Genomic DNA, 26,101 nt, shown 5'->3' on the forward strand with positions numbered 1-26,101 from the left:
GGGTGTACTTGAATGTTTCTGCCAAAGCCGCATCGCGATCTAACGACTTCGACTACACATGTTGCATTGAAACAATATGATTATGATGCCTAGTAATGATATGTCAAAGAATATAACTAAGTTAATAACAACATTAAAGAAGCTACATACCAACATGGCCTTAGTCTTCATGAAAGTCGCTGAGCCGCAGGTATACTTGGATTACCTGGCAGATGCCCAGTTAGCTCTATTTGTGAGATGTCGATGCCTAAACCCCTCATCGGTCTCCCAGTTAACTAATAGAGCCTTCTTGATTTTCGGGTAGAGCCAGGTCTGAGGTGTTCGTGCCGCTCACGAACATCTTACAGCATCTGTTGCATTCGCTGACCTATTTGATGGTTGTATATCTTCCTGATGAGGGCATCGTGCTCAGCATCCCATATAAAATTTAGCTGCATAAAGAAACTTTAAAATTAGTTAATCAAAATAGAAGATATAAACTAGCTAAAAATGTTTGAAACTAAAAAAAAATTAATTACTACCCACTTCTGAAACCATCACTCTCTGGTCTCAAAGGGAATCTTCTTGTAGCTCAGCCGTAGATGGTCGTACATCAGCTTGATGACGTTGGTCATCTCCTGAGTACATGTATTGTTGTTTAGCGCAAACCTGTCAATAATCATACAAATTAAAACTTCAGAAGCAAATAACCATAATTTATAGAAATTTTTTCAAAATTGTTCATCTATAACTGGAATACGCCACAAACTCTATCCATCAATAATTAACTTAAATAGCACCAAATGTCAACAATCAATGAATAACAGGCAATAATCAAGAAGCAACATCCATAAATCCACTAAACTAGAATTCATAATCAGACAATCAGCAATTCAATAATCAGAAAATATGAAACACTTTCAACAATTCAAACCTACAACTCTAAATCCACTAAAACTAGAATCAACTATCAAGAATCACTAATCACAATATATCAAACACTTTTAGCAGTTCAAACCTACAACCTTAAACCCACGAAACTAGAATCAATAGTCAGACACTTTCAACATATAGAAGATTTAAAGTGATACTTACCACATTCTACCATAACGCCAAATCATCAACCGTACGATGGGAGGTGGTGGAGTGGCATCAACTGGCTCACTTCTGTGAGAGGATTCCGGGACCGCGGTGTCTGTCGCTAGAGGCGGCATTGCTGAGACATCGTGCTACTGAGCAGATGGAGGTGGCGTCATCACCGTAGACGTAGGGACGTAGTTGGGGTTAGGGACCATGATGAACGGCTGATCTGATAAAATCGCAACCTGTGACGTTACCGGGGTATTCGGAGTAGAGGGAGAAGATCTAGAATTCCCAGGGGTACCACCAGAAACCCTCCCTCTACCACGACCATGACCACGACCAGTACGCTGGTCCGCAATACCTCTACCTGTCGTCATGTCTGCAAAGATCATACCAGTTAACAGAAATTCAGAACAACAAATCAACAATACATGATAATAATACTAATGTAATTCTTATAACTAATACCACAAAATTAAGTTTAACATTTGAAATTCATATCTAATATAACCCAAAACCAATTGAACATACAAAGTTGATATAATTTGGTTAAAAAGGACTAACCTAATTAATCTTGTACTATTAAATAAATGCCTTAATCATGTAAAATCAATATCAAATATCAATTGACAGTCCCAATTTTAAATCTATAATCAACACTAGAAACAAATAATTCAAAACCAGCAACAACCATGTATAATCTAAATAATCCGGCAATCAAATCTCAGTAAAACTAGCCGTAACACAAGGGATCAACATAATTTAGACAATTTCAAACAACTCTAGCAACAATATTCAGCGATTCATTTCAATAATCCAAACACTTTTCAACAATTTAAAACCCAATTAACCTAATCTAACATATCCTAACCACCTAAAATCTACTAACAAAAAATCAAATCTAACTAAAGCATAATACTAATTAACAACTAAAACTTAAACCAATAATAATTCAAACTAAAACAAAATATGAATTAGCAATTTGGGCAAAAACCTGGAGTGATGAGCAAAACGAGAGAGACAGGGGTCAAGCTAGAGTGGCCGAAAGTGAGAAAAAGAGAAGAAAGAGGGAGCTAGTTGCGGCAACACTTGGTAGAAGGTGGCGGCAGTGAACTCGAGGGGAGGCAAAAGCTGGAGCTACGATGGTCTTTAGGACAACGAGGGTGGTTTGGCTAGAAGAAAAATAAGAGAAAGGGGAAGAAGAAGGAAAGGGAGCAACATCGCAGGGGTTCTGTGGTTGCTGACGATGATAGAGAAGAAGGAACAGAGTTGCTGGTGGTGATGATAGGTGGCTGTTGGCGATGTGTGAGACCAAAGGGAAGAAGGGGTCTTAGCGGTAGGTTGACGGCGACGGAGAGGGGGCTATGATGGTGGTGTTTTTGGCAGTGAAAGATGCTAGTGATGGGGAAAGTGGAAGAAACAGATGAGTGAGAGAGAGAGAGAGAGAGAGAGAGAGAGAGAGAGAGAGAAATTTGAACGAGGGGGAAGGGGATTCGCGCTTGGAATTTACAGCCCCGTTACCGTTAGAAAAAATCCGACGGTAAACTATTGCGAGTCACCTAAACGCATCGTTTCACTAAGTTAGTTTACTGTCGGATTTTTTCGATGGTAAATACGACCCTAAATGATGTACCAAATTATTTTTTGTTTTCCTCCAAATATTACTGGTGAATTTACCATCGAAAACGTAAATCTGCCAGTAATTACGTAACCTTACAAATTCGACGCTGTTATCACCGGTAAATCTGACAGTAAATCTACGGCTACTTGTTAACTCCAGGTAATTAGTAAACAATTAACCAATAAATTAATTATTATTTAAAGAAATTATAAACTTAAATTTTATAGTTTAAAGAAGTAGAAATAATTAAAATATGAATTTTGACACTAATTTTAAAAATTTTGGCCTAAAAATAGGTCAACGGGCCGAACCGGTTAGACCAAGCCTAAACTGGGCCCAAGCCCACCCTATAAAACACTAAATAAAGCCTTCTCCCACTTCACTTTTGGAGAATACGCTGAAGAAGAGAAAAAATTGCGTTAAAACCCGTAACCCTCACCTTCGAAATTCAATCGTCCATAACTTTTAATCCGGAGCTCCGATTGATGAGCCGTCAGCGACCACGCATTTGCCTCAGAATTCTCTACAAAATCCACTGAACAATTTGGTAAGAAAATAACTTTTTCTCACCCAGTTATCCCTTTTTAATTTTGTGATTTGGGTTTTGGTAATTGAGAGATTTTGTGATTTTGATGGTTTAGGAGTACTCTAGCAGTGGATAATCACTGGATTTTGTCCATTTGACTCATGGGTAAAGTAATTAAACCCTAACCCTTGAGAATTGGTGATTTAGTGAGCTCAATGTTGATTATCGTGATATTGTATGAATTAGATCGTGTATCTTGTTGAATTTAAGTTAAATTGGTGGATATAGGAAGCTTGGAATTGAATCCTGCGAGTTGAAAATTTAATTGGTGAGGGGTTGGAGCTTTGGAGCTTGAGGAACGGTGGATAATTGAGGTGTTTCGGGCTTAGAGAGGAATTGGTCAAGGTATGGCTTTGGTTTCTCGTAGTTAATGTTTAATGTCACGTGAAAACTTAGGCTAAAAGGCCTTAAAATAGGAATGAACTGAATGAATTATTGATGGATTGTGTATATGGTATGTGACGTGTGATTCAATTTCGTAAACAGTTTGCTATTGGAGTTGGTTGGTTTTTGGAAAAGATTTAATATTGGAATTGGTTTGACTTTGAAATAATTTGATACTGGAAATGATTTGAATGATCGAGAGGTGTTTGGTTTGGTGGTTGGGACCCTTGAAGGATGACAAAAGTCTAAGTTTTAGAGGAGATGCTGCCGAAATTTTTATGAAAATAGGAGGTTTCGTTTGAAGTGGTTATTCAGAAAGATTTAGATTTTTAAGGATTTTATAATTTGATTTTGAGTTATTAAGAAAAGGATTACGTTTTGAATTTGCTTTATTTAGAAAATAATGAATTTTTAATGAACAAAATAGGAAGTGTGATAATAAGGAATGAAGGATGATGAGAATTGATTTTTAAGTCTAATTGTTGAATGAATATGAATGAATTGTAATGATAACGAGAATGAATTTCTGAATGTGACTCTGAGCAGGGATGGATCCAGAAATATTATCATGGGGGCCAATAACATATATAATATTAAAAAATTATACAAAAAATTATATAATGTAAGATGCATTACAAAAATATACCGATAGAAAATATATTTTAAAGTACAAAAAATACGTGTATACTTTTTACTAACGAAGTGGTCGATTCTTCGTATCATAAAATTCATCGATAATAGAATCTAAGTCAAAATTTTCAGCAATTTTCTTTTCAACATAATTAAAAGACAATTAGCAAAAAATTCATCTTTCATTTTGTTTCTGAGTTATTCCTCACAATATTTATAGCTGAAAAATATCCCTCAGTTGTAGCAATTGAAACAGAGAGAATTAATACCAAATGAATCAAGAACAATGGTCACAAGAAGAAAAATTCATTTTATGCGATTTGAACAATTTTATTTAATTAAACAATATTATTAATAATATTTTTTTTTAGATTTTTTTATTATTGTTACTTACTTTTAAGATATTAGAAATAATTAATATTTAGGTTGAAATAGACTTTTATTTATACTAGACTAAATACTAAATAAATTTTTAAAAAATTAAATCATATTAATAACTTACTACTATTAATTTTTTTTTTTAAAGTTGGGGGAGGGGAGGCCGAGGCCTCCACTCGCCCCCCTCCCTTATGTCCGTCCCTGACTTCGGGTAAGATGTAGTGGTGTTATCTACTTGTTTCGGGTAAGAGTGAAAAAGTCGGATAAGATGCGGTGGTGTTATCCACTTGCTCTGGATAAGAGTTCGAGACTCTGGGTAAGATGCAAGGGTTGAGTTCTGTCGCCGCTTACTTTGGATTGAGAACTGTAACACCACCTGGATAAGAGGCAAGGGCGAAGTTGTCCCCTGCTCCAGGTACGCGGGTAAGATGCAAAAGTTAAAGCGTTATCCCACTTGCTCCGTATTTGGTGTTCTGTTCAGGATTAGGTACCAGACATGTCGTGTTTGGCTTTATAACCGATAGATAAGACTCATCAGCCATAGGATAGGCATACATTATATACATATGTGTGTTTTCTTTGATTGTGCATTAATTGGGTTTGACTATGTGATTATTGTGCTTACCTGCTATATTTGCTACTTGTTGTATCTGTATCCTTCTTGTATTTGCTATGTCTGTATTGCTTGTCTGTGCATCGGAGTTTTGGAGGATTGGAGGAATACGAGAGAAGCTAAGGAAATAAGTAAAATTGAGTTAGACTTAAGAACTCTAGATAGTCCACCTTGTATTATGGTTTTAAACTTTAACTCTAAGCTTTATATCTGAGTATCGGAGTTCTAGGATTGCCTCTGACTTTTCCGGGACCCTTTATATTAACCATGCAGGTATTTCACCATGCTGAGGACCTCCAGTTCTCAATCCATACATGTTGTTTTTCAGATGCATGTAAGGTGGCACCGCACTGAGCATTCTGGAGACTCTGTGAAAGCGAAGAACTCTTGGGACTCAGGGTTGTATTTTATTTATGTTTACACATGTATATAGATTCTCCACCTTGTATATATTATGTTTTGTCCCTCCTAGAGGTTGACTTGGAGAAATAGGTTGTAGCTTGGGTTTAGGGTATTCTTTGGGGTCATATACATATATATACACACACACCACACACACACACAAATAATAACCAGAGTTCTTTATACATTAACTCATAAACATTACAATCACGACTTCTATCCCTCTTTATAAAAATATAATGATAATGGCGAGAGAAAATAATCACTAAGCTAATACAACGATATCACATAATCAAAAGCACCAGAATCCCTTCACAAGCTTCTTCGTCCACATCCTGAAAAGAGAAGTCTGTAGGGGGATGAGAACCTAACCACACAGTCTCACCAGAGAAGTTTGAAATTGTTATAAGAGGATACGTATATAAAGAGTATGGATTTCAACCACAGTGATTATCGTTCGTCTTATGAATCTATTCAAACATCGATGTATAAATAATTCAAAAATCCAAAAGCGTATCTTTATTTATAAAAAGTTCCAATCTCAATAAATCACATACCATTTCAATACATACCACAGGATCAATCAATCCAAACTTACCAATTGCGGCCTCCGGCCCAAGCATACCTAATCACGGCCTTTGACCCAACATATAATCAAATCTCGTCCTCCGCCCAACATATCCATCCAACACTCGATCTCAAAACAGAATCAATCACAGACACAAACAATGCAAGGCAAACACAATTAGAGAGCAGTTACAGCAAGTACCACAATTAATAATTAGACAGGATTCATCAATAGGCAAACCAAAATACTTAAGCACACCCAAACAATAGCAAACAAATGCAGTATAATGCATGCTTGTCCTATTGTCCATGAGCTCACACGTCGGTTTTATTTCCAGAACCCAACACGAGTAAGCGGGATTCACCAACCGTCGTTACCCGTAGATTCCACAAGTAAGCGGGATTCACCAACCGTCCTTGCCCGAAACATGCAAGCGGGATTAACCACCGTCCTTGCCAATCACACTAGTCCACAGTAAGCAGTATTAACCAACCGTCTTTACTGAGTTCCTCGGACAAGCGGGATTAACCAACCATCCTTGTCTGGATCACATTAGTCCACAATAAGCGGGATTAAGCAAAATCGGGTACCTCGAACAAGTCGGATTAACCAACCGTCCTTGTTCGGAACAAATCTCAGCAATAGACACAATCAATCAGGCTCAAATCATAATTAAACTCAATTCATAATCATAATCAAAATCATTCTTGGCCAGTTTACTTTTAATAGCAATATATATTTACGCCAAGAATCACCTTCATTTAACACCTTTTTCTCAAATAATTTTTCTTTAAAATCAAAGTACTCCAAACTAACTTCAAAATATTTCAAGCTTCCCTTTCGAAGGACTCAAAATTTATTTATTCTGAAATCAATTTCTTAATTACTTTAAATCAGGATTTATTAATTAAACACCACGACAAAGTCTCAAGACTTTAGGAGAGTGACAACCTATCTCATTTTTTATTAACCTTGAATAATCAACCTCATTACTTTAAATTCATTAAAATCCTAAAATCATAACTCTTTAATTTAAATCACTCAAATAAACTAATTTTTTAATTAATCAAGTTCCCAAAATAGATTTCCGTTTCATTCTTAAATTTAAAACATTCCCAAAAGACTCGAAAATCGTTATGTTTTGCTAAATCAAATTCGAATACTTTAACTTTTCTAAAACGTCGCAAAACGGAATCCTTCACTTAAATTCAATTACTTTTAAATTCACTAAAATGGCCGAAAACATACTCTTTTCTTTAGTAAATCAAAATCAAATAAAGTACTAATTAAGTTTTCACCAACACTTCAAAAAAACATATTTTTTATTTTAAATTAATAAAAAAATTTCATTTTTCATTTAACCAATCAAGTATAAATACTTTAAATTTACTAAAAAGTTCTAGAGGCATAATTCCTCAATCAAAATCAACCAAATAAAGTTTCAAAACAAAGCCCCTAACTTTTATGAAAGTAGCACCTCCCCTAAAACTCGGACTTTACCACCCTTACGGGTTCTATCAAAACCACATTTTCTCAAACTCTTTTCAATGGGTTTGATAAACCACTATTTTATGGTTTATCTTGTGCTTAATTGAGTAGATTTTATCAATCTTTCATACACTTGTTCATACAAAATGCATGGGTTTACATTCTCATTCCTGATTTTGTGTTATGACTGAAAATATGCTTCTTTGGTCTTAATTTAGCTAATTTTAATCTTCTCTTATTACCATTCGATGCCGTGATATGTGTCTTTAAGTCTTTTTAGAGATTACAGGACAAAAATAGCTTAGAGGGCAGAAAGGAAGCATGCAAAAGTGGAAGGAATACAAGAAGTTGAAGAAATTGCTAAGCTGTCCAGCCTGACCTCTTCGCATTAAAACAGTCATAACTTGAGCTACACAGGTCCAAATGAGATGGTTCCAGTTGCGTTGGAAAGCTAACATCCAGGGCTTCGCAACGATATATAATTTTCCATAGCTGCCACAAAGCCATGCGACGAGAACGCGTGGATCACGCGGACGCGTGACCTGGCAGAAACGCAATCCACGCAAACGCGTAGACGACGCTTCCGCGTCACTTTCCCGCGACCTGTACATACCAGAATATGCTGGAAGCGATTTCTGAGCTGTTTTTGACCCAGTTTTTGGCCCAGAAAATACATATTAAAGGCTATAAAGTGGGAGAATACATCCATTCATGAACATGTCTTCTATTATTCACTTTTCATGATTTAGATGTAGTTTTAGAGAGAGAGGTTCTCTCCTCTCTCTTAGGATTTAGGATTTTAGGATTTCTATTAGTTAGTTTAATTCATCTTCAGTCTCAGGTTCAATATTCCTTTTACTTTATATTTCTCTTTTACTTTCAGATACTTTAATGCTTTTATTTAATTACTTATGTTGCCAAATTGACTTATGAACCATTCATGTTAGGATTTTCTTTATTTGATATAAATTGAGGTATTTCAGATTTATGATTCTTATTTAGCTTTTTATATTCTTGGCTTTAATTGATTAACTGGAGGCTCTTGAGTTATCAAGCTTATCGTGATTGTTAATTGTTATTTTTGCTAATTGAATTGAATTCCACTAACTCTAGTCTTTCCTTAGGAGTTGGCTAGGACTTGGAGATCTAACTAATTAGTCCACTTGACTTTCCCTTGCTTTCATAAAGGTTAACTAAGTGGGATTAAACTCAATTCTCATAAGGATATCTAGGATAGGACTTCCGAATTTTCATACCTTGCCGAGATTTTTATTAGATATTAATTTATTAATTCCTGCAATTCATTTTCCTTGTTCAAACCTTTCAAAACCCAAAAATATTGTTTTTCATAACTAATAATAAGAACACCTCCCTGCAATTCCTTGAGAAGACAACCCGAGGTTTGAATACTTCGGTTTATAAATTTTATTGGGTTTGTTACTTGTGACAATCAAAATGTTTGTAAGAAAGGATGGTTCAAAACCAAATCGTTTCCCCAATAAAATACTATTCAGATTTCCAAATTATAAATTATTTTTGATATCAAACTATTTCCACATATCAAATTATTTTCGATATCAAACCATTTCAATCAACGCCCAAATCTAGGAATTCAATGTAACCCAAAAATTACAACAACCAATCACTTTCAATAAATCAAGAAAACCAACAACAACAACAACAACAACAACAACAACAACAAAGCCTTGTCCCACTAAGTGGGATCGGCTACATGAATCAAACGACGCCATTGTGCTCTGTCATGTATAAGGTCTACAGAGAGACCATTTACATGTAGATCTCATTTGACCACTTCATGGATGGTCTTCTTAGGTCTTCCTCTGCCTTTCGCCCTTTGTCCATCTTCCATCTCATCCACCCTTCTGACTGGATGTTCTATTGGTCTTCTTCTCACATGTCCAAACCACCTGAGACGCGATTCAACCATCTTTTCCACAATGGGTGCTACTCCAACTCTCTCCCTTATATCTTCATTCCTTATTTTATCCAATCGCGTATGACCACTCATTCATCTCAACATCTTCATCTCTGCCACACTCAACTTATGTTCGTGCTCCCCTTTAGCCGCCCAACACTCCGTACCAAGCCTGGATAAAGGAGGAGGATTGTGTTAGGTCTTCGACAACCAACATAAAAATATAGTCGAACCCCCATGATATGAATCAATAAATCAAGAAAACCAATTCAATAATATCAATCAACTAACCAGAATATTCAGCTTTCTCAAGCGATCAATAAATCCATAAAACAAACAATTACATTCATCCAAAATATTTCAGTTCAATCCATAAGACTCACGTAATCATCCAAATATATTTTTCATGTCAATATCGACTTGTAACAATTCTTGAAAATAAAATTTTTTTTAGAAAAGTCCCTACCACGAATAGTCGGAAGCCATAATATTACACGCAACAAACCCCTTTTATTCCTATTTCATAGCAGTGGCGTCAGTTCCAACTGTTTCCCGCAACGGCAACAGCCATTAAACACGGCATGCAAGTACCATAGCTTAACCCTAAAACATTAACTTCGCAAAATCCTCAGTATTTTATAACAGAACAATGATCATAAGGTTTCGGAACAAAATATACTTACTATAACGAAGGGAAAATGTGGAAACAGAGCAGCAGTAACTCTGTGGTGATTCCGGTGACCACAGCACTGTTCCCAACGGCCTCCAATCGACGGTGACGGGAGCTTCGGTGGCTAGGCGCGGTAGTAAGGAGCACCACAGTGCGTGCTCTCTTCCTCTACTCGCGTCCTATTTCTTCATCCACTATGGTGGCTCCAGTTGGCTCCAGGAATGACAGCAACTCCTTTGATGGCGAGCTCACGGAAGCAATGCGATGCCTGATGAGCAAATATTTTATACACTTTTTGGCATCATTTTCATATAGTTTTTGTTATGTTTTGTTTAAGTTTTATTATATTTTCATAGGTTTTAGTGCAAAATTCATATTTTTGGATTCTACTTTGAGTTTGTGTGTTTTATGATGATTTTAGGTATTTTCTGGCTGAAATTGAAGAGTTTTGGCAAAGTCTGATTCAGAGACAGAGAAAGGACTGCAGATGTTGTCAGATTCTGACCTCCATGCATTTGAAAGAGCTTTTCTGGAGCTACAGAAGTCCAAGTGGCGTGCTTTCAACGACTATAGAAAGAACATCCAGGGTTTTCCAGAAATATATAATAGTTTATGCTTTGCTTTGGAAATGAAGGCCCAAAACTGGCGTTTAACGCCAGCCACCAACCCTATTCCTAGCGTCCAACGCCCATTCAGGAGTCCAAAGCTGGCGTCTAACGCTCCAGAGGGAGTACCAACTCGTGGCTTCACTCAAGCTCAGCCCAAATACTCGCCAAGTGGGCCCGAAAAGAGGATTTTTGCACTACAAGACTAGTTTATCTTATTTTCTGTAATCCTTACTTATTAGATTAGTATATATAGGAGGAGATCACACTTGTTTAGGATCTTCTTCCCCCACTTTATTTTCGAACATTACTTTTTTGTAAGCTATGAGTCACTAACCTCCTAGGTTAAGGTTAGGAGCTCTGCTAATTCTTATGGATTAATAATATCACTATTCTATTTCAATATATGCTTGATTCCATTCTAAGATGCATCTTCGTTCTTCATCCTAATGAATTGGGAGTGTAACTTGAACGTCATCCCTATTTCATATGTATTCGTGCGAGTCCTTGACGGGATAGTACTGAACCACAAGCTTGATTATACATCTCTTAGACGGCTAATCCACGACCTCATTGTGTACTTGGAGACATCAGTGCAGCCGAGGTACGAGGCGATTAGGGCCTTTGTGGTATAGGCTAGAACCAAGACGTAGCATTCTCTGATCCGGAAGATCCGACCTTGTCTGTGGCGCTTTGAGTAGGATCACCAAGGGAATGGACTGCTGGAGCTTCACCCCCATTCAGATTGGATGACCGCTGACCCGACGTTTGATCTGAAGCTGAGGAGATTAATGACCGCTGACCCGACGTTAATCATTTACAGCATGCCATGGAATGAATCATCAGAAGTTGGAGTAAATGGTGAGAAAAGTTGATCCAGAAGGAAGAAGCATCTCCGAAGTCTCAACCGTTCTATTATCATTGATTTCACATCTATCTAGTAACGTTTTATTTATTTATCTATTTTATACGTTTTTCACAACAACTATCATCTTTTTTAATCGTCTGACTAAGATCTACAAGGTAACCATTGCTTGTTCAAACCAATAATCTCCGTGGGATCAATCCTCACTCACCTGAGGTATTACTTGGACGACCCGGTGCACTTGCCGGTCTATCTGTGCGAATATTGCAGAGTCAATTTCGTGCACTAAGTTTTTGGCGCCGTTGCTGGGGATTGTTTGAGTTTGACAAACTATCGGATTATCTTGTTGCTTAGATTAAGTACTTTTTTGCTTTTAATTGTGTCTTTTGTTTTCTTTTTCAAAAACTTTTTCGAAAATCCATTTTTTCTTTGTCTTTTGTTTTGAGTCTAGTGTCAGTTCTTAAGTTTGGTGTCCCTTGTGTGTTGTTTATTTTCCTTTAAATTTTCGAAATTGTCTTTGGTGTTCTTCTTAGTATTCAAGTTGTTCTTGTTTCTTTTCTTATTTTGATCTTAAAAATTTTTAAGTTTGGTGCCTTTTAGTGTTTTTCTTTTTAATTTTCGAAAAACTAGTGTCTTTGATCTAAAAATTTTAAGTTTGGTATCTTTTAGTTGTTTTTCTCTTTCTTAATTAATTCGAAAAAAATCAAAAAATTTCTTTTATCTTTATTCAAATTTTCGAAAATCTTGCTTTTCTTCTTATCTTGATTTAAAATTTTAAGTTTGGTGTTTTCTTGTAAATAAATATCAAATTTTAAATTTCAAATCTTATCTTTTTAAATCTTTTCAAATCTTTTCTTTTAATTTGATTCTTTCCTATCTTATCTTTATTTTAAAATTTTAAAATTCAAAACTTTTCAAATCTTTATCTTATCTTTGGTTTATCTTTCTTTAAATTTCGAAGCATTATCTTATCTTAATTTTAAATTTCAAATTCAAATCTTTTTTCAAATCTTCACCATACTCTATCTTTCCAACTTATTTTCAAATCTTTATCTTATCTTGTTTCAATTCAAAATTTTAAAATTAAATCTTTTTCAAATTTTTCTTAATTAGTTACTTGTTTTCTCTTTCCTCTTTTTCAAAACTTCCTAACTAATTTCTCTTACTTCTATTTTCAAAAACTTCTTACCTCTTTCTCTCTCTTCTATTTCGAAAACCACCTATTTAATTTTCAAATCTTTTTAATTAATTTGTTATCTTAGTCTTTAATTTTCTTTTTTTTTCAAATTTAATTAATAAATAAAAATAAAAACAAAAAAATATTTTAAGTCTAGTCTCCCTTTTTACTTCTTAGTATTCGAATTCTCCTACCTTTCTTCACCATGAACCCAAATGGGAATGAACAGTTCAAAAAAAACTTTGGGGTCCTATACGGCCTCCACTCCTGACTTCTATGGGAGAAGTATCAGTATACCCCCTATTAGAGCAAGTAATTTTGAGCTAAATCCTAAGCTCATTACTCTGGTGCAGCAAAACTGTCAGTACTCTGGACTTCCATAGGAAGAACCTACTGAGTTCCTGGAAAATTTTTTACAAATTGCTGACACAATACAATTGAGGGAGTGGATTAGGATGTCTATAGACTGCTACTCTTTCCTTTTGCTGTAAGAGATCAAGCAAAGAGGTGGTTAGATAACCAACCCAAATCTAGCTTGAAAACATGGAAGCAGCTAGTAGACAAGTTTCTGAATCAATACTTTCTCCCAAGGAAGTTAACCCGGTTAAGGCTGGACATTCAAGGCTTCAAGCAAGAGAATAATGAATCTCTTCATGATGCTTGGGGGAGGTATAGAAGAATGCTACGGAAATACCCCACTGAAATATTTTCAGAATGGGTGCAATTAGACATCTTCTATTACGGCCTAACAGACATGGCTAGGATGTCTCTAGACCACTCTGCTGGTGGTTCTATACATATAAGGAAAACAATTGAAGAGGCTCATGAACTTATTGAGACAGTTGCCACGAACTAGCATCTGTACTCGGATGATGAGACTTTCATAAAAGGAGAGGTTAAGGCAATATCTACTGAATCTGACCCTCCAGAACAAAATGGCCCATTGACTCAGCAGCTACACTCCCTTACACAGCAGTTGCTAGAATTACGAGAAACTCAAAGCTCCAACAGGAATGTAGAAGCACAGCTGAGTCAAACTAGACAGCAATTATCTAAGCAGATAAAAGAAGAGTGTCAGGCTATTTAACTAAGAAGTGGGAAAATGTTAAACACCTAACTTCAGAACAATAGGGGACCAGGGGAAGAAAATTTGACAGAAGGTGACCAGACTACAATCCAAGACACCTCTGAGGGCGTTGAACGCCCAGAGAGGAATGTCATTGGCGTTCAAAGCCAAGAAAGGGGCAGCACCCTTAGCGTTGAATGCCCAAGAGGGGACAATATTCTTGACGTTGAATGCCAGGAAGGGGGCATCGCCCTTGGCGTTGAACTCCCAAAAGAAGACAGCATTCCTGGCGTTGAACGCTAGGAAAGGGGTGACAAGGGCGTTGAACGCCCAAACAGGGATGGTCAGACACATGCAAGCGCTGATAAGACCCCTCCTAAGTAGGCCAATAAACCCCCTTCCAATTCTGTAGGCGTTCAACCTACATCAACTAAAGTTGATGAGTACAGGGCTAAGATGCCATACCCTCAGAAGCTGCGCCAGGCAGAAAAAGATAAATAGTTTGCCCGCTTTGCAGACTATCTCAAGACACTTGAGATCAAGATACCTTTTGTAGAGGCTCTTGAGCAGATACCTTCTTATGCCAAGTTCATGAAAGACATCTTAAGTCATAAGAAGGATTGGAGAGAGGCAGAAACAGTCCTTCTCACTGAAGAATGCAGTGCAGTAATCCAAAAAAGCTTACCAGAGAAACTTAAGGACCCTGGGAGCTTTATGATACTTTGCACCTTAGGAGATGCCTGCACAAAGACATCCCTATGTAATCTTGGAGCAAGTATTAACTTAATACCTGCATCATTAATAAGAGACAACCAACCCGCATATGTCTTCAACTTGCTGATGGTTCTGTTAAACTTCCATTAGGCGTGATTGAGGACATGATTGTTAGGGTTGGACATTTTGCTTTCTCCACAAATTTTGTGGTGCTGGAAATGGACGAGCACATGAGTGCATCCCTCATTCTAGGAAGGCCCTTTCTAACTGTAGGACGGACCCTCATTGACATTCAAAAAGGGGAAGTAACCCTGAGAGTCAATGAGGACACTCCAGAGAACAGCATGAGTACTGATATCATTGATTCCCTGCTGGAAGAGGTGAACATGGTTGAGAGACTCGAAGAAGAGCTGAACGACATCCTTTATGATGCTCAGCCTGAATTAGAGGAGCCAGAGGAAATAAAGGAGCCTGTGAAAACTCCTAAGGAAGAGGATAATCCTCTTAAACTCGAGCTCAAGCCATTACCATCATCCTTGAAATATGCATTTCTTGGAGATAGGGATACTTATCCTGTGATTATAGCCTCTACCTTAGAACCACAGGAAGAAAAAGCACTAATCTAAACCAGTGGTGCAACCACAAAGGCAACTGAATCCAGCCATAAAGAAAGTAGTGCAGAAGGAAGTCACAAAATTATGAGAGGTTGGGATCATTTATCCCATCTCTGAGAGCCCCTGGGTGAGCCCTATCCAAGTTGTTCCCAAAAAGGGAGGCATGACAGTGGTTCATAATGAAAAGAACGTACTGATTCCCACAAGAATAATTACAGGGTAGCGTATATGTATTGACTATAGGAGGCTCAATAACGCCACTAGAAAGGATCATTTTCCTTTGCCATTTATAGACCAAATGCTGGAGAGACTAGTAGGTCATGCATTCTACTGCTTTTTGGATGGCTATTTAGGCTATAATCAAATTGCAGTAGATCCCCAGGACCAAGAAAAGACAGCATTTACATGCCCATATCCCGTGTTTGCTTATAGGCGGATGCCATTCGGCCTGTGCAATGCACCTGCCGCCTTTCAGAGGTGTATGCTTTTCATTTTCTCTGATATGGTGGAAAAATTTCTTGAAGTGTTCATGGATGACTTCTCCGTCTTTGGAGACTCATTTGACTCCTGCCTTGACCATCTGGCCCTAGTTCTCAAACGATGCCAAGAGATAAACCTAGTTTTAAACTGGGAAAAATGTGACTTCATGGTGACTGAAGGAATTGTTCTTGGATATCGGATTTCAAACAAGGGAATAGAAGTGGATCAAGCTAAGGTGGAGGTAATTGAGTGATTACCACCACCAGCTAATGTTAAGGCAATCAGAAATTTTCTGGGCTATGCAAGATTCTACAGGAGGTTTTAAAAAGATTTTTCTAAAATTGCAAAACCCCTGTGCAACTTACTAGCTACTGACACTCCATTTGTCTTTGACCAAGAGTGTCTGCAAGCCTTTGAAACTCTGAAAGCTAAGCTTATCACTGTGCCTGTCATTTCTACACCCAACTAGGACTTACCATTCGAACTAATGTGTGATGCCAGTGGCCATGCCATTGGCGCAGTTCTGGGGCAGAAACAGGACAAGCTTCTTCATGTCATTTATTAAGCCAATCGTGTTCTAAATGACGTACAGAAGAACTACACTACCACAGAAAAGGAATTACTTGCAGTGGTTTATGCCATTGACAAGTTCAGATCCTATTTAATAGGATCTAAGGTCATTATGTACACTGACCATGCTGCTCTCAAATATCTACTCACCAAGCAGGATTCTAAACCCAGGCTAATAAGATGGGTACTACTCCGACAAGAGTTTGATATAGAAACCAGAGATAGAAAAAGGTTAGAAAATCAAGTGGCTAACCACTTGTCTCGGATTGAACCAGTAGAAGGGACATCTCCTCCCTCTACTGAGGTGTCTGAAACCTTCCTGGATGAGCAACTCTTTGCCATTCGGACAACACCTTGGTTTGCAAATATTGCGAATTACAAGGCTATAAGGTTAATCCCCAAGGAATACAGTAGGTAGAAAGCTCGAAAACTTATTCATGATGCAAGATACTACTTGTGGGATGAACCATATCTCTTTAAGAAATGCTCGGATGGTATCATTTGCCGCTGTGTGTCAGAGGAAGAGACACAGAAAATCCTATGGCACTGCCATGGCTAGGGATGGCAACGGGTCTCCATGGGGTGGGGACATGCCCCCCACCCCCCGCCCCCAATATCTGTCCTCATCCTCGCCCTGTCCCCATGACGGGTAACGGGGATCCCGTATCCGCCGGGGACCTGGGTCTCTGCGGATATATGCGGATTTTTGTAAAAATGAATAAAAATTGAAAAAAATGAAAAAAATTAGAAAAAATCAAAGATAATCCTAAATTTTCATTACAAACATAATATCCATAGTCTTTAAAGACTTAAATAGCAATAACAACCAACCATATCCATAAACAACCAAATATTACATAAACAACGAACCATATTCATAAACAACCAAATAAAATTCATGACATCATAAAAACATAATTTCACCATCTCAATCTTCCTTTCATCCTGTAATGGTAGTGATGGTAGATTCCGACTTACTTGAATCCTACAGCAACAAGAAAACAATTTAAAGTTAAAATCATATAATAACTTAATAAGTCAATAATATAAAAACATAGTGTGTTATATGTAATTTAATTGTTTACTTACGTCAACATCTCCTTCAATGTTATGAATTGTGCAGCACTCAAATCCTATGTTAGTTGTGGTGCCAAGTTCATTCCAAAGCCAATCTTGATTACACATTAGAGCCTCTAATGTGTCCGGACGCAACCTACTACGATGTGGCATAACAAATCGACCACCTGTACTAAATAAAGATTCAGAGTCAACAGTAGAGATAGGAATCGCCAAAAAATCCCTAGCAATAGCTTGCAAAGTAGAAAACTTCGCTCCATTTGACTTCCACCAATTTAAGATATCAAAATCATGTTCAGTTTGTGGTACCGGTCTCTCTTCAAGATAATAATCCAATTCACTCTTTGTATCATTAAATGCGGATTCCTCACTTACATGTGCAGCAAAATCAGCTTGCCAATCTTCATGACTGAACTTCCTCCCCTTTGAACTTGAAGAAATTGATGGTGGTGGCAGCATATCTAATTGAGCAGCTTGGTCTCTCTCTCTTCCCTTTGTTTCATATTCTAAAACTAAATCTTGCACTACCCTTTTCACTTGACCAATTACAACACATGCCTCCGTCTCACCATATATTTTACGAAAAAAGAAATTCAATAAATGCATCTTGTACCTAGGATCCAAAAGAATCTCAATAGCCATAACTGTATTAGTCACACCCCAATACTTTTCAAACTTAGTTATCATACTAGTAGCTATCATTTCAATTATCTCATTTCCACAATTTTTCCACTCCATCAAAGCCAACTTAATCACACAAACCTTAGAAAAATAAAGATTTTATGTAGGATAAGTTGTTCCATAAAACAATTCAGTCACATAAAAAAATACCCTTAATCTTTGAAAAATCTCATCCGCCATATCCCAATCCTTCTCACTAGGCAAAGATTTATATTGACTCTCACGCAATGACAATCTTTTAAATACATCTCTATACATAATTGCAACTTCAAGCATCAAAAATGTTGAATTCCACCTAGTTTTACAATCAAGACAAAGATTTTTTGTGTAGGGTATTTTAAGTTGCGAACATGTTTCCTTAAATTTTTCTTCTCTTTTAGGTGTTGCAGTCCAATAATGAACATTATCCCTCACCCTTTCAATAGCATGTGAAATAAGTTGTAACCCATCCTTGATAATCAAATCTAATATATGGGCACACCATCGCATGTGAAATAATTTACTACCCAAGATAAAGTTTCTATGTGACATTTTAGTCAAAATATTCTCAATCATAACGTCATTAGTACTGCAATTATCAACAGTCAAAGTGGATACCTTTCTATCAAGATTCCAATCCATCAAACAATCCACAAGAACCTCTGAAAGTACCTCAGCCGTGTGGGGAGTCGACACATATATAAACCTGTAATGATAATTTAGTACAATTATAAACAAGAAAGGTTTACAATTGTACACAAGAACATATCGCAATTATATAAACAAGACAGCTTTGTAATTATATAAACATTCGGAAGAACCTATAATGATAATATTATTACCTCACAAGATGGCTTTGCAATTTCCAAGAATCATCAATGTAATGAGCCGCGATAGCCATATAACCTTTGTTTTGGTTGCTTGCTGTCCACATATCAGTTGTCATTACAACTCGACTTTTATTACGCTCAAGGACATTCATTATCTTCGATCTCTCATCATTGTAGAGCTTTAAGATGTCACTCTTTAAAGTGTTGCGAGTAATCATCTTGAAGAGAGGTTGCAAAGCATTGCAAAATCATCGAAACCTAATGTGGTCCACAATAGATAGTGGATACTCATGAAGACAAACCATAACTGATAACTCTTTCCTTGCATTTTCTTGGTCGAAGGTATATGCACCAACCACAACTGTTTCCCCACTAGTTGTTGGAGTTGTCTTCATCATACATTGTCTTATATCTCTAGTGGTGCGGAGCTTGCAGCTTTTGAAACGATCATGTAAGTGCGAAGTGCCTTGTTTTGGGTCACCAAGTAGCTTCGATTTGCCATAATTGCATTCAGCCTTTAATTTTCCCTTGATTTCCATAATCTTGAAGTGATTCCACACTTCGGAGGTTAACTTTCTCTTTCGAACACCACTTGTAGAGTTTGTCGTTCCTTCATTAGTAGTTGCGGTATCCGTTGGGGGTTCTTGAGGTTGAGATTGAGGAGCCTCTTGTGTAATTTGAATATTAGTGACTATAGGTTCTTCCGATGGAGTACTCTTCTCAAGAGTATTACTCAATGTATCCGAAGAAGACATTCTATAAATCATGAAATATAAATCATGAATCAAAATCACGTTAATCCAACTCAGAAATATAAATCACCTCATAAATCACAATCATGGAGTCATGCCATTTTCATCATCAAAAGTTTGAGGTAAATCCTACTTCCACTATAGTATGGGCCAACTGAAGAAAAAATTCCTCTACTTGAAATGAAACTTGTAGCATATCATATTACCATGTATTTGCAGCTAAAGTTTATGATAAGGATTTCTTTTGAATACAATATTAGGATATAAAAAAAACTTAGATATTTTTATATCAGCAGAATTGTTTGACTCAATTACTCACTAACTTAAGAGTTTTATATACACAATTAAATACCAATACATTATCAGTACATAACAATTAAACTGTCATGATAAACATATTTTAGCAACCACACATTGGCAAGGAACCTAGTTAGTACAACATTGACATATGAATTGATGTGGTTTAGGGGGTGATTATGAACAGAGGTAAATAGAACACACAGGAAAATGAGATTTGATTACAATATTAGTGTGATGATCATAGTGTTATGCATGAGATCAGATAAATTAATCAAACTAGGAAACAATGAAAAAACATAGAGGGATAAGTTTGCAAACTACACCTAGCAATTTTGCAATAACTTCACAGACATAATAAACATACAATTCCAATGTCAAAATAATCAAATTTATACACACTATTATGCTTCTTTCACCTCCAGGGTTTAATTTGCTCAGATCTTGAATATTAACTCAGAAATATTAATCAGAATTAGAAATCAAATTCATATCAACCTAACTCAGAAATATAAATTACACAACTGGAAATTCATAGTCGAAAATTCATTACCCTAATCAGAAATTCAAAACTCAGAAATCCAGAAATTCAAAAACACAGAAATTCAGATTAATTAGAATCTCATTAATTCAGAACACAGAAATTCCTTACCCTAATTCAAAAATCTAAATTCAGAAAAGGGGATAGAAGACCAGCGAAGACCAGGGTTGACTTACCTGAACCTGACGGAGAAAAGGAGAAGGAAGATCCGCGAAGACCGACGATGCGAAGAGGAGAAGATGACGACCCGCGACAAGTCTGCCGCGACCAGGAGAAGACGATGACGTTGCCGAGTCTGCTGCGACTAGAAGAAGAAGACGACGTTGCCGCAGCCCGCGATGATGAGCTCGACTGCCTTGACACCTTCAGTGAGCGACCAAGCCACTCAAGGAGTCTGGGGTGGGAGGTGGCGCTGAGGGACCAGGGGGTGGAAGGCAGCGGGTGACGGTCGGCGGTCGGTGGTCAACGGGAAGAAGTCAGGAGGGGCTGAGGTTTTGAGGAGGAGTGGAGAGTCTCAGTTCAGTTCTCGCTCTCTGTCTCTCTGAAGCAGGGGAATGTGATGGCTAGGGTTGGGATGTTAGGTTATGTTCACATATTTTATATATATATATATATATATATATATATATCAGGGCATTTTTGTCTTTTCACACAAACGGGGATTTAACGGGTCCTCACGGGGCGAGGACCTCTATCCCCGCCCCCACCCCGCCCCGTTTATTATACGGGGCCCCGTCCCCGCGGGTAGAAATTATCCCCATACCTGCTCCCCGACGGGTAAATTCCCGCGGTACCTGCCCTGCCGGGGATTTTTGCCATGCCTATCCATGGCTCCGATTATGGAAGACACTTTGGAGGTGATCGAACAGCCACAAAGGTTCTCCAAAGTGGTTTCTACTAGCGCACACTCTTTAAGGATTTCCGAGAGTTTGTCCGCCACAGTGATAGTTGCCAAAGGGCTAGCAATCTCCCTCATGGTCATGACATACCTCAGCAAGGAATTCTAGAGGTTGATCTGTTTGATGTATGGGGTATAGACTTCATGGGTCCTTTCCCACTTTCATACTCAACACCTATATCCTCGTGGAGTGGATTATGTGTCTAAATAGGTTGAGGCAGTTGCATCACCCACAAATGACACTAGAGTAGTGATGAAGTTCCTCCAGAAGAACATCTTCAGTAGGTTTCGTGTCCCTTGGACACTGATCAGTGATGGAGGAACTCATTTATGCAACAAACAGCTTGACTCGTTTCTGAACCAATATGGAGTTTGCCATAAAGTGGCTACCCCATATCATCCACAGAGAAATGGGCAAGCTGAGGTCTCAAATAGAGAACTAAAGAGAATCCTGAAAAGGAAAGTGAATGCCTCTAGAAAGGATTGGGAAAGAAAGCTTGATGATGCTCTCTAGGCATACAGAACAGCTTTCAAGACCCCTATAGGAACGTCACCATATCAATTGGTGTATGGGAAGGCGTGCCACCTGCCAGTGGAGCTGGAACAAAAGGCTTACTGGGCAATCAAACTCCTAAACCTTGATGCAAAAGCAATAGGAGAGAAAAGATTGCTCCAACTAAATGAGTTGGATGAATTCCGACTAGCTGTATTTGAAAATGCAAAAATTTATAAAGAAAGAGCCAAGAAGTGGCATGACAGAAAGATATCTTCCAGAGTCTTTGAACATGGACAGAAAGTTCTACTCTTCAATTCTAGACTAAAGCTCTTCCCAGGAAAGCTTAAGTTATGTTGGATAGGACCTTTCCTTATCACTAATGTATCACTCTATGGTCATATAGAACTCCAGAGTAATTACTTTGGTAAAAGATTTATTGTTAATGGCCAGAGAGTGAAACATTATTTGGGTGGTGAAGTTGAACAAGAGAAATCACCCTATTGCTGACATAAGCACAGTAAAGACCAGCTAAACGACAGTAAATAAGCGCTTGTTGGGAGGCAATCCAACTATAATTAAAATTATTTCTGTTTATCATTAAGTCTATTTCAATTTTATCAATTTAATTTTCATAATTGTTTCTTTAGGTTTGTGATCATATGCAGTAGTTAAAATAGAAATAGAGACAGTCAGAGTGAAAATCAGAGCACCCTGGGGAAAGTCCCTTGCTGGCGTTGAACGCCAAACATGAGGGAAGGATGGGCGTTGAATTCCCTCAAGAAGCAGCAAGACTGACGTTGAACGCCAACTTAGGGACACTGGTTGGGCGTTCAATGCCCCCAAGGAGCAACAAGTCTGGTGTTGAATGCCATCCAGGGAGCGCTGGCTGGGCTTTCAACGCCCTAAAGGGGGAAGAAAAAGCTGGCATTGAATGCCAGCCAGGAAGCACTAGTTGGGCGTTCAACGCCCTGAAAGGAGTAGCAAGTCGGCGTTGAACGCCAGCCAGGAGGCACTGTCTAGGAGTTCAACGCCCAGGAGGAGCATATAGCTGGCATTGAACGCTAGAATAGGGGCATTCTGGGCGTTCAACGCCCAACAAAGGTTGGAGAGATTTTTGACTTCTTCAAAACATATCTTTTTCAAATCTTATCTTTTTAACCACATCTTTTAAACAAAATTCTTTCAACCATCATCTTTTAATTTCAAATTCCTTTCAAATTTAAAATCTTTTCAAATCTTTATCAATTATTTTTCAAATCTTTTTCAAATTTAAAATCTTTTCACATCTTTTGCAATTCTTTTTCAAATCCTTCAATAAACTTTCAAATATTTTCCATATCTTTAACTTATATCTTATCGTTTCTTTATCTTTTTCATATCCTTAATACTCCAACAATTTTAAAAGTTATCTTTTTCTATCTTTTACCAAAGTGTGAATCATATCTTCTTTATCTTTTATCTAATTAATTTCGAAAAGTCCCCCTATATATATCATTTGCCCGACACACTCCCTCATCCATATCCCATTCGAATCCCTCTCCTCTTCTTCGTCTTCTCTCTTTTCTTTTTTTTGCTTAGGGACGAGCAAACCTTTTAAGTTTGGTGTGGAAAGAGCCTTGCTTTCTCACTCCATTCGAACTCCATGGATCTAAAAAGTGGAAAACCCACTTCAAAAAGCAAGAAAGAAGACAACCCAATAGCTATTTTCAAACCTTTCAGATTCTATACCAAGCAGCATGAAGAACATTATTACAAAATAATGTGCAAGAAGATAGTGATCCCGGAGGCCAGATTCGAATTAAAAGAAGATGAGTATCCAGAGATCCAAGAGCAGATTCAAAAGAGAGGCTGGAAAGCCCTATGACCAATGTTGGAATAACAATGGTTCACGAATTCTATGCAAATCTGTGGATGACGGATAAGCAAAAGAAAGATGGACAAGGGTTCCATACTTTTTCCACCATGGTCCGAGGAATGACTCTCTATTTTCATCTTGACAAGGTGAGAGAGATCTTTAAATTACCTCCACAAAGGGATGATCCAGAATCCTTTAATAGGAGGGTAGTAGCTGATCCCAAGCTAGATCAGATTCTAGAAGACATATGTCTACCTGAAACTTAGTGGATCAATAACACAAAAGGTAAACCAAACCAACTGAGAAAATTGGATCTCAAACCAGTTGCTAGGAGTTGGTTGGATTTCATTGGGCGTTCCATACTCCCTACTAGCAACCGTTCTGAAGTCACAATTAGAAGAGTGGTAATGATTCACTGCATTATGATGGAGAATAAGGTAGAAGTCCTCCAATTAATCCCCTTTGAGTTGTACAAAATTGCAAATAGGATGTCAACTCAAGCCAAGTTGGCCTATCCAAACCTTATATTTCGCTTGTGCAAAGAGGCTGGAGTCTTGATTAACAGAGACTCATGGATCCCAGCAGAAGGCCCAATCACCAAATAAGTGATGGAAAGCGCCAGACTACCAGATGATCATCCCAAAAGGAAGACACCTGAGCCTCTTTAAGCACCAGAGATCCCTCCAATTGAATATTAGACCCAGCTGGAAGTATCTGTTGCACAATTGTAAACCACCCTGGCTTAATAAAGAAAGGAGCAAAAAGACCAAACTAGCATGCTTTGCAAACTGGTCAAGGAACAAGAGAAGCAGGGGCATGATCTAGAAGAGCTGAAGCGTCAGAAAAATTGTCCCCTGAGGAGCCTAATGCCAACCATGACTAAGGTGGTTGAGTTCCACCCCCCTATTTTTGTGCCTATTCTAATTGATGTTTCTTATGTTAGATTTACATGATCACTAGTAGCATTTAAGTCTTTATTTAAGTTTATATCTTTTAATTTAAGAATTGCATGAGCATTATTAGGATTTAAGTTTCTATTTTCCTTTTTCCAATAAGGTATAAAATGTTCCTCTTATCATCTCATTGAACTTGAATCAAATTTTGATTTTTTTTTGAAGCAGTAAAGATACTTAAATTTTGAGTTATATAACAAGAATAGTTCAATTATGTTGATGTGGTGGCATTGCTTTTACTTTCTGAATGCATGAATGAATAGTGCATGTTTAATGTTGGAATTAAGTATGTTGGCTCTTGAAAGAATGATAAAAAAGGAGAAGTATTATTGTGTAATCTGAAAAATTCAAAAAAAATTATTCTTGAAGGAAGAAAAATCAGCAAAAAGCAATAAAAGAAAAAATATATGTACATACAAAAAAAAAAGAGAAGCAAGCAGAAAAAGAAAAAAAACAATAGCTCTTTAAACCAAAAGGCAAGAGCAAGAAGCCAACAGCTCCTTAAACCAAAAGGCAAGAGCAAGGATCCAAGGCTTTGAGCATCAATGGTTAGGAGGGCCTAAAAAAACAAAAGCTTAGCCTAAACAGTTCAAATGAGCTGCTTCCCTAACTCTATGCTTGTCGTGTGAAAGTGTCAAGTGAAAAGCTTGAGATTGAGCAGTTAAAGTCGTGATCCAAAGCAAAGATTGTGCTTAAGAACTATGGACACCACTGGCTGGGGATTCTAGCAAAGCTGAATCACAAACCTAAAGGGTTCACCCAGTTAAGTGTCTGTGACGTTTATGTATCCAGTGGTAATACTGAAAAAAAAGCGCTTAGGGTCACAGCCAAGACTCAAAAAAAGATGTGTTCAAGAATAAAAGAGAACCGAACTAGGAGATCAATAGTATTATTTGGATTCTAAGTTTCTAAAGATGCCAATTATTCTGAGCTTCAAGGGAAAGTGAGATGCCAAAACTATTAAGAAGTGAACAGCTACTAGTCCCACTCACCTAATTGTAACTGAGCTTCATTGAAAACTCTGATATTTATCCTTCTCTTCTTTTTAATCCTATTTTTTTTTTGGTTGCTTCGGGACAAGAAAAAAATTAATTTTGATGTTCTGATGAGCGGATATTTTATACACTTTTTGGCATCATTTTCATATTATTTTTGTTATGTTTTGTTTAAGTTTTATTATATTTTCATAGGTTTTAGTGCAAAATTCATATTTTTGGATTCTACTTTGAGTTTGTATTTTATGATGAGTTCAGGTATTTTTTGGCTGAAATTGAGGAGTTTTGGAAAAGTCTGATTCAGAGACATAGAAAGGA

At 37.4% G+C, this 26,101-nt stretch overlaps 1 protein-coding gene across 1 annotated transcript; it reads right to left on the reverse strand.

Moving 5' to 3' along the window:
- Positions 1-341: 341 nt before the first annotated feature.
- Positions 342-19,751, reverse strand: LOC112763176 (zinc finger BED domain-containing protein RICESLEEPER 2-like). Its single transcript, XM_025808913.1, has 9 exons — positions 19,299-19,751; positions 19,009-19,214; positions 18,757-18,872; positions 18,338-18,651; positions 17,519-18,253; positions 17,408-17,414; positions 1,239-1,441; positions 592-648; positions 342-431 (listed from the first exon to the last, which is right to left on the reverse strand). The coding sequence occupies exons 1-9, from the start codon at positions 19,749-19,751 to the stop codon at positions 342-344; spliced, it is 2,181 nt and encodes a 726-aa protein (XP_025664698.1).
- Positions 19,752-26,101: the final 6,350 nt, after the last annotated feature.

Source organism: Arachis hypogaea, chromosome 17 (assembly GCF_003086295.3).
Source record: "Arachis hypogaea cultivar Tifrunner chromosome 17, arahy.Tifrunner.gnm2.J5K5, whole genome shotgun sequence".
NCBI classification, from domain to species: domain Eukaryota; kingdom Viridiplantae; phylum Streptophyta; class Magnoliopsida; order Fabales; family Fabaceae; genus Arachis; species Arachis hypogaea.

What these genes read in the sequence shown, in the direction of transcription:
- LOC112763176 (XM_025808913.1), bottom strand. Translation starts at nt 19,751, where the DNA reads ATGTCTTCTTCGGATACATTGAGTAATACTCTTGAGAAGAGTACTCCA. An exon ending in GGAAAGAGTTATCAGTTATG is followed by an intron (nt 19,215 to 19,298) that starts GTTTGTCTTCAT and finishes CCTCTCTTCAAG; the next exon opens with ATGATTACTCGCAACACTTT. An exon ending in ACTACGTCCCTACGTCTACG is followed by an intron (nt 649 to 1,238) that starts GTGATGACGCCA and finishes GATTATTGACAG; the next exon opens with GTTTGCGCTAAACAACAATA.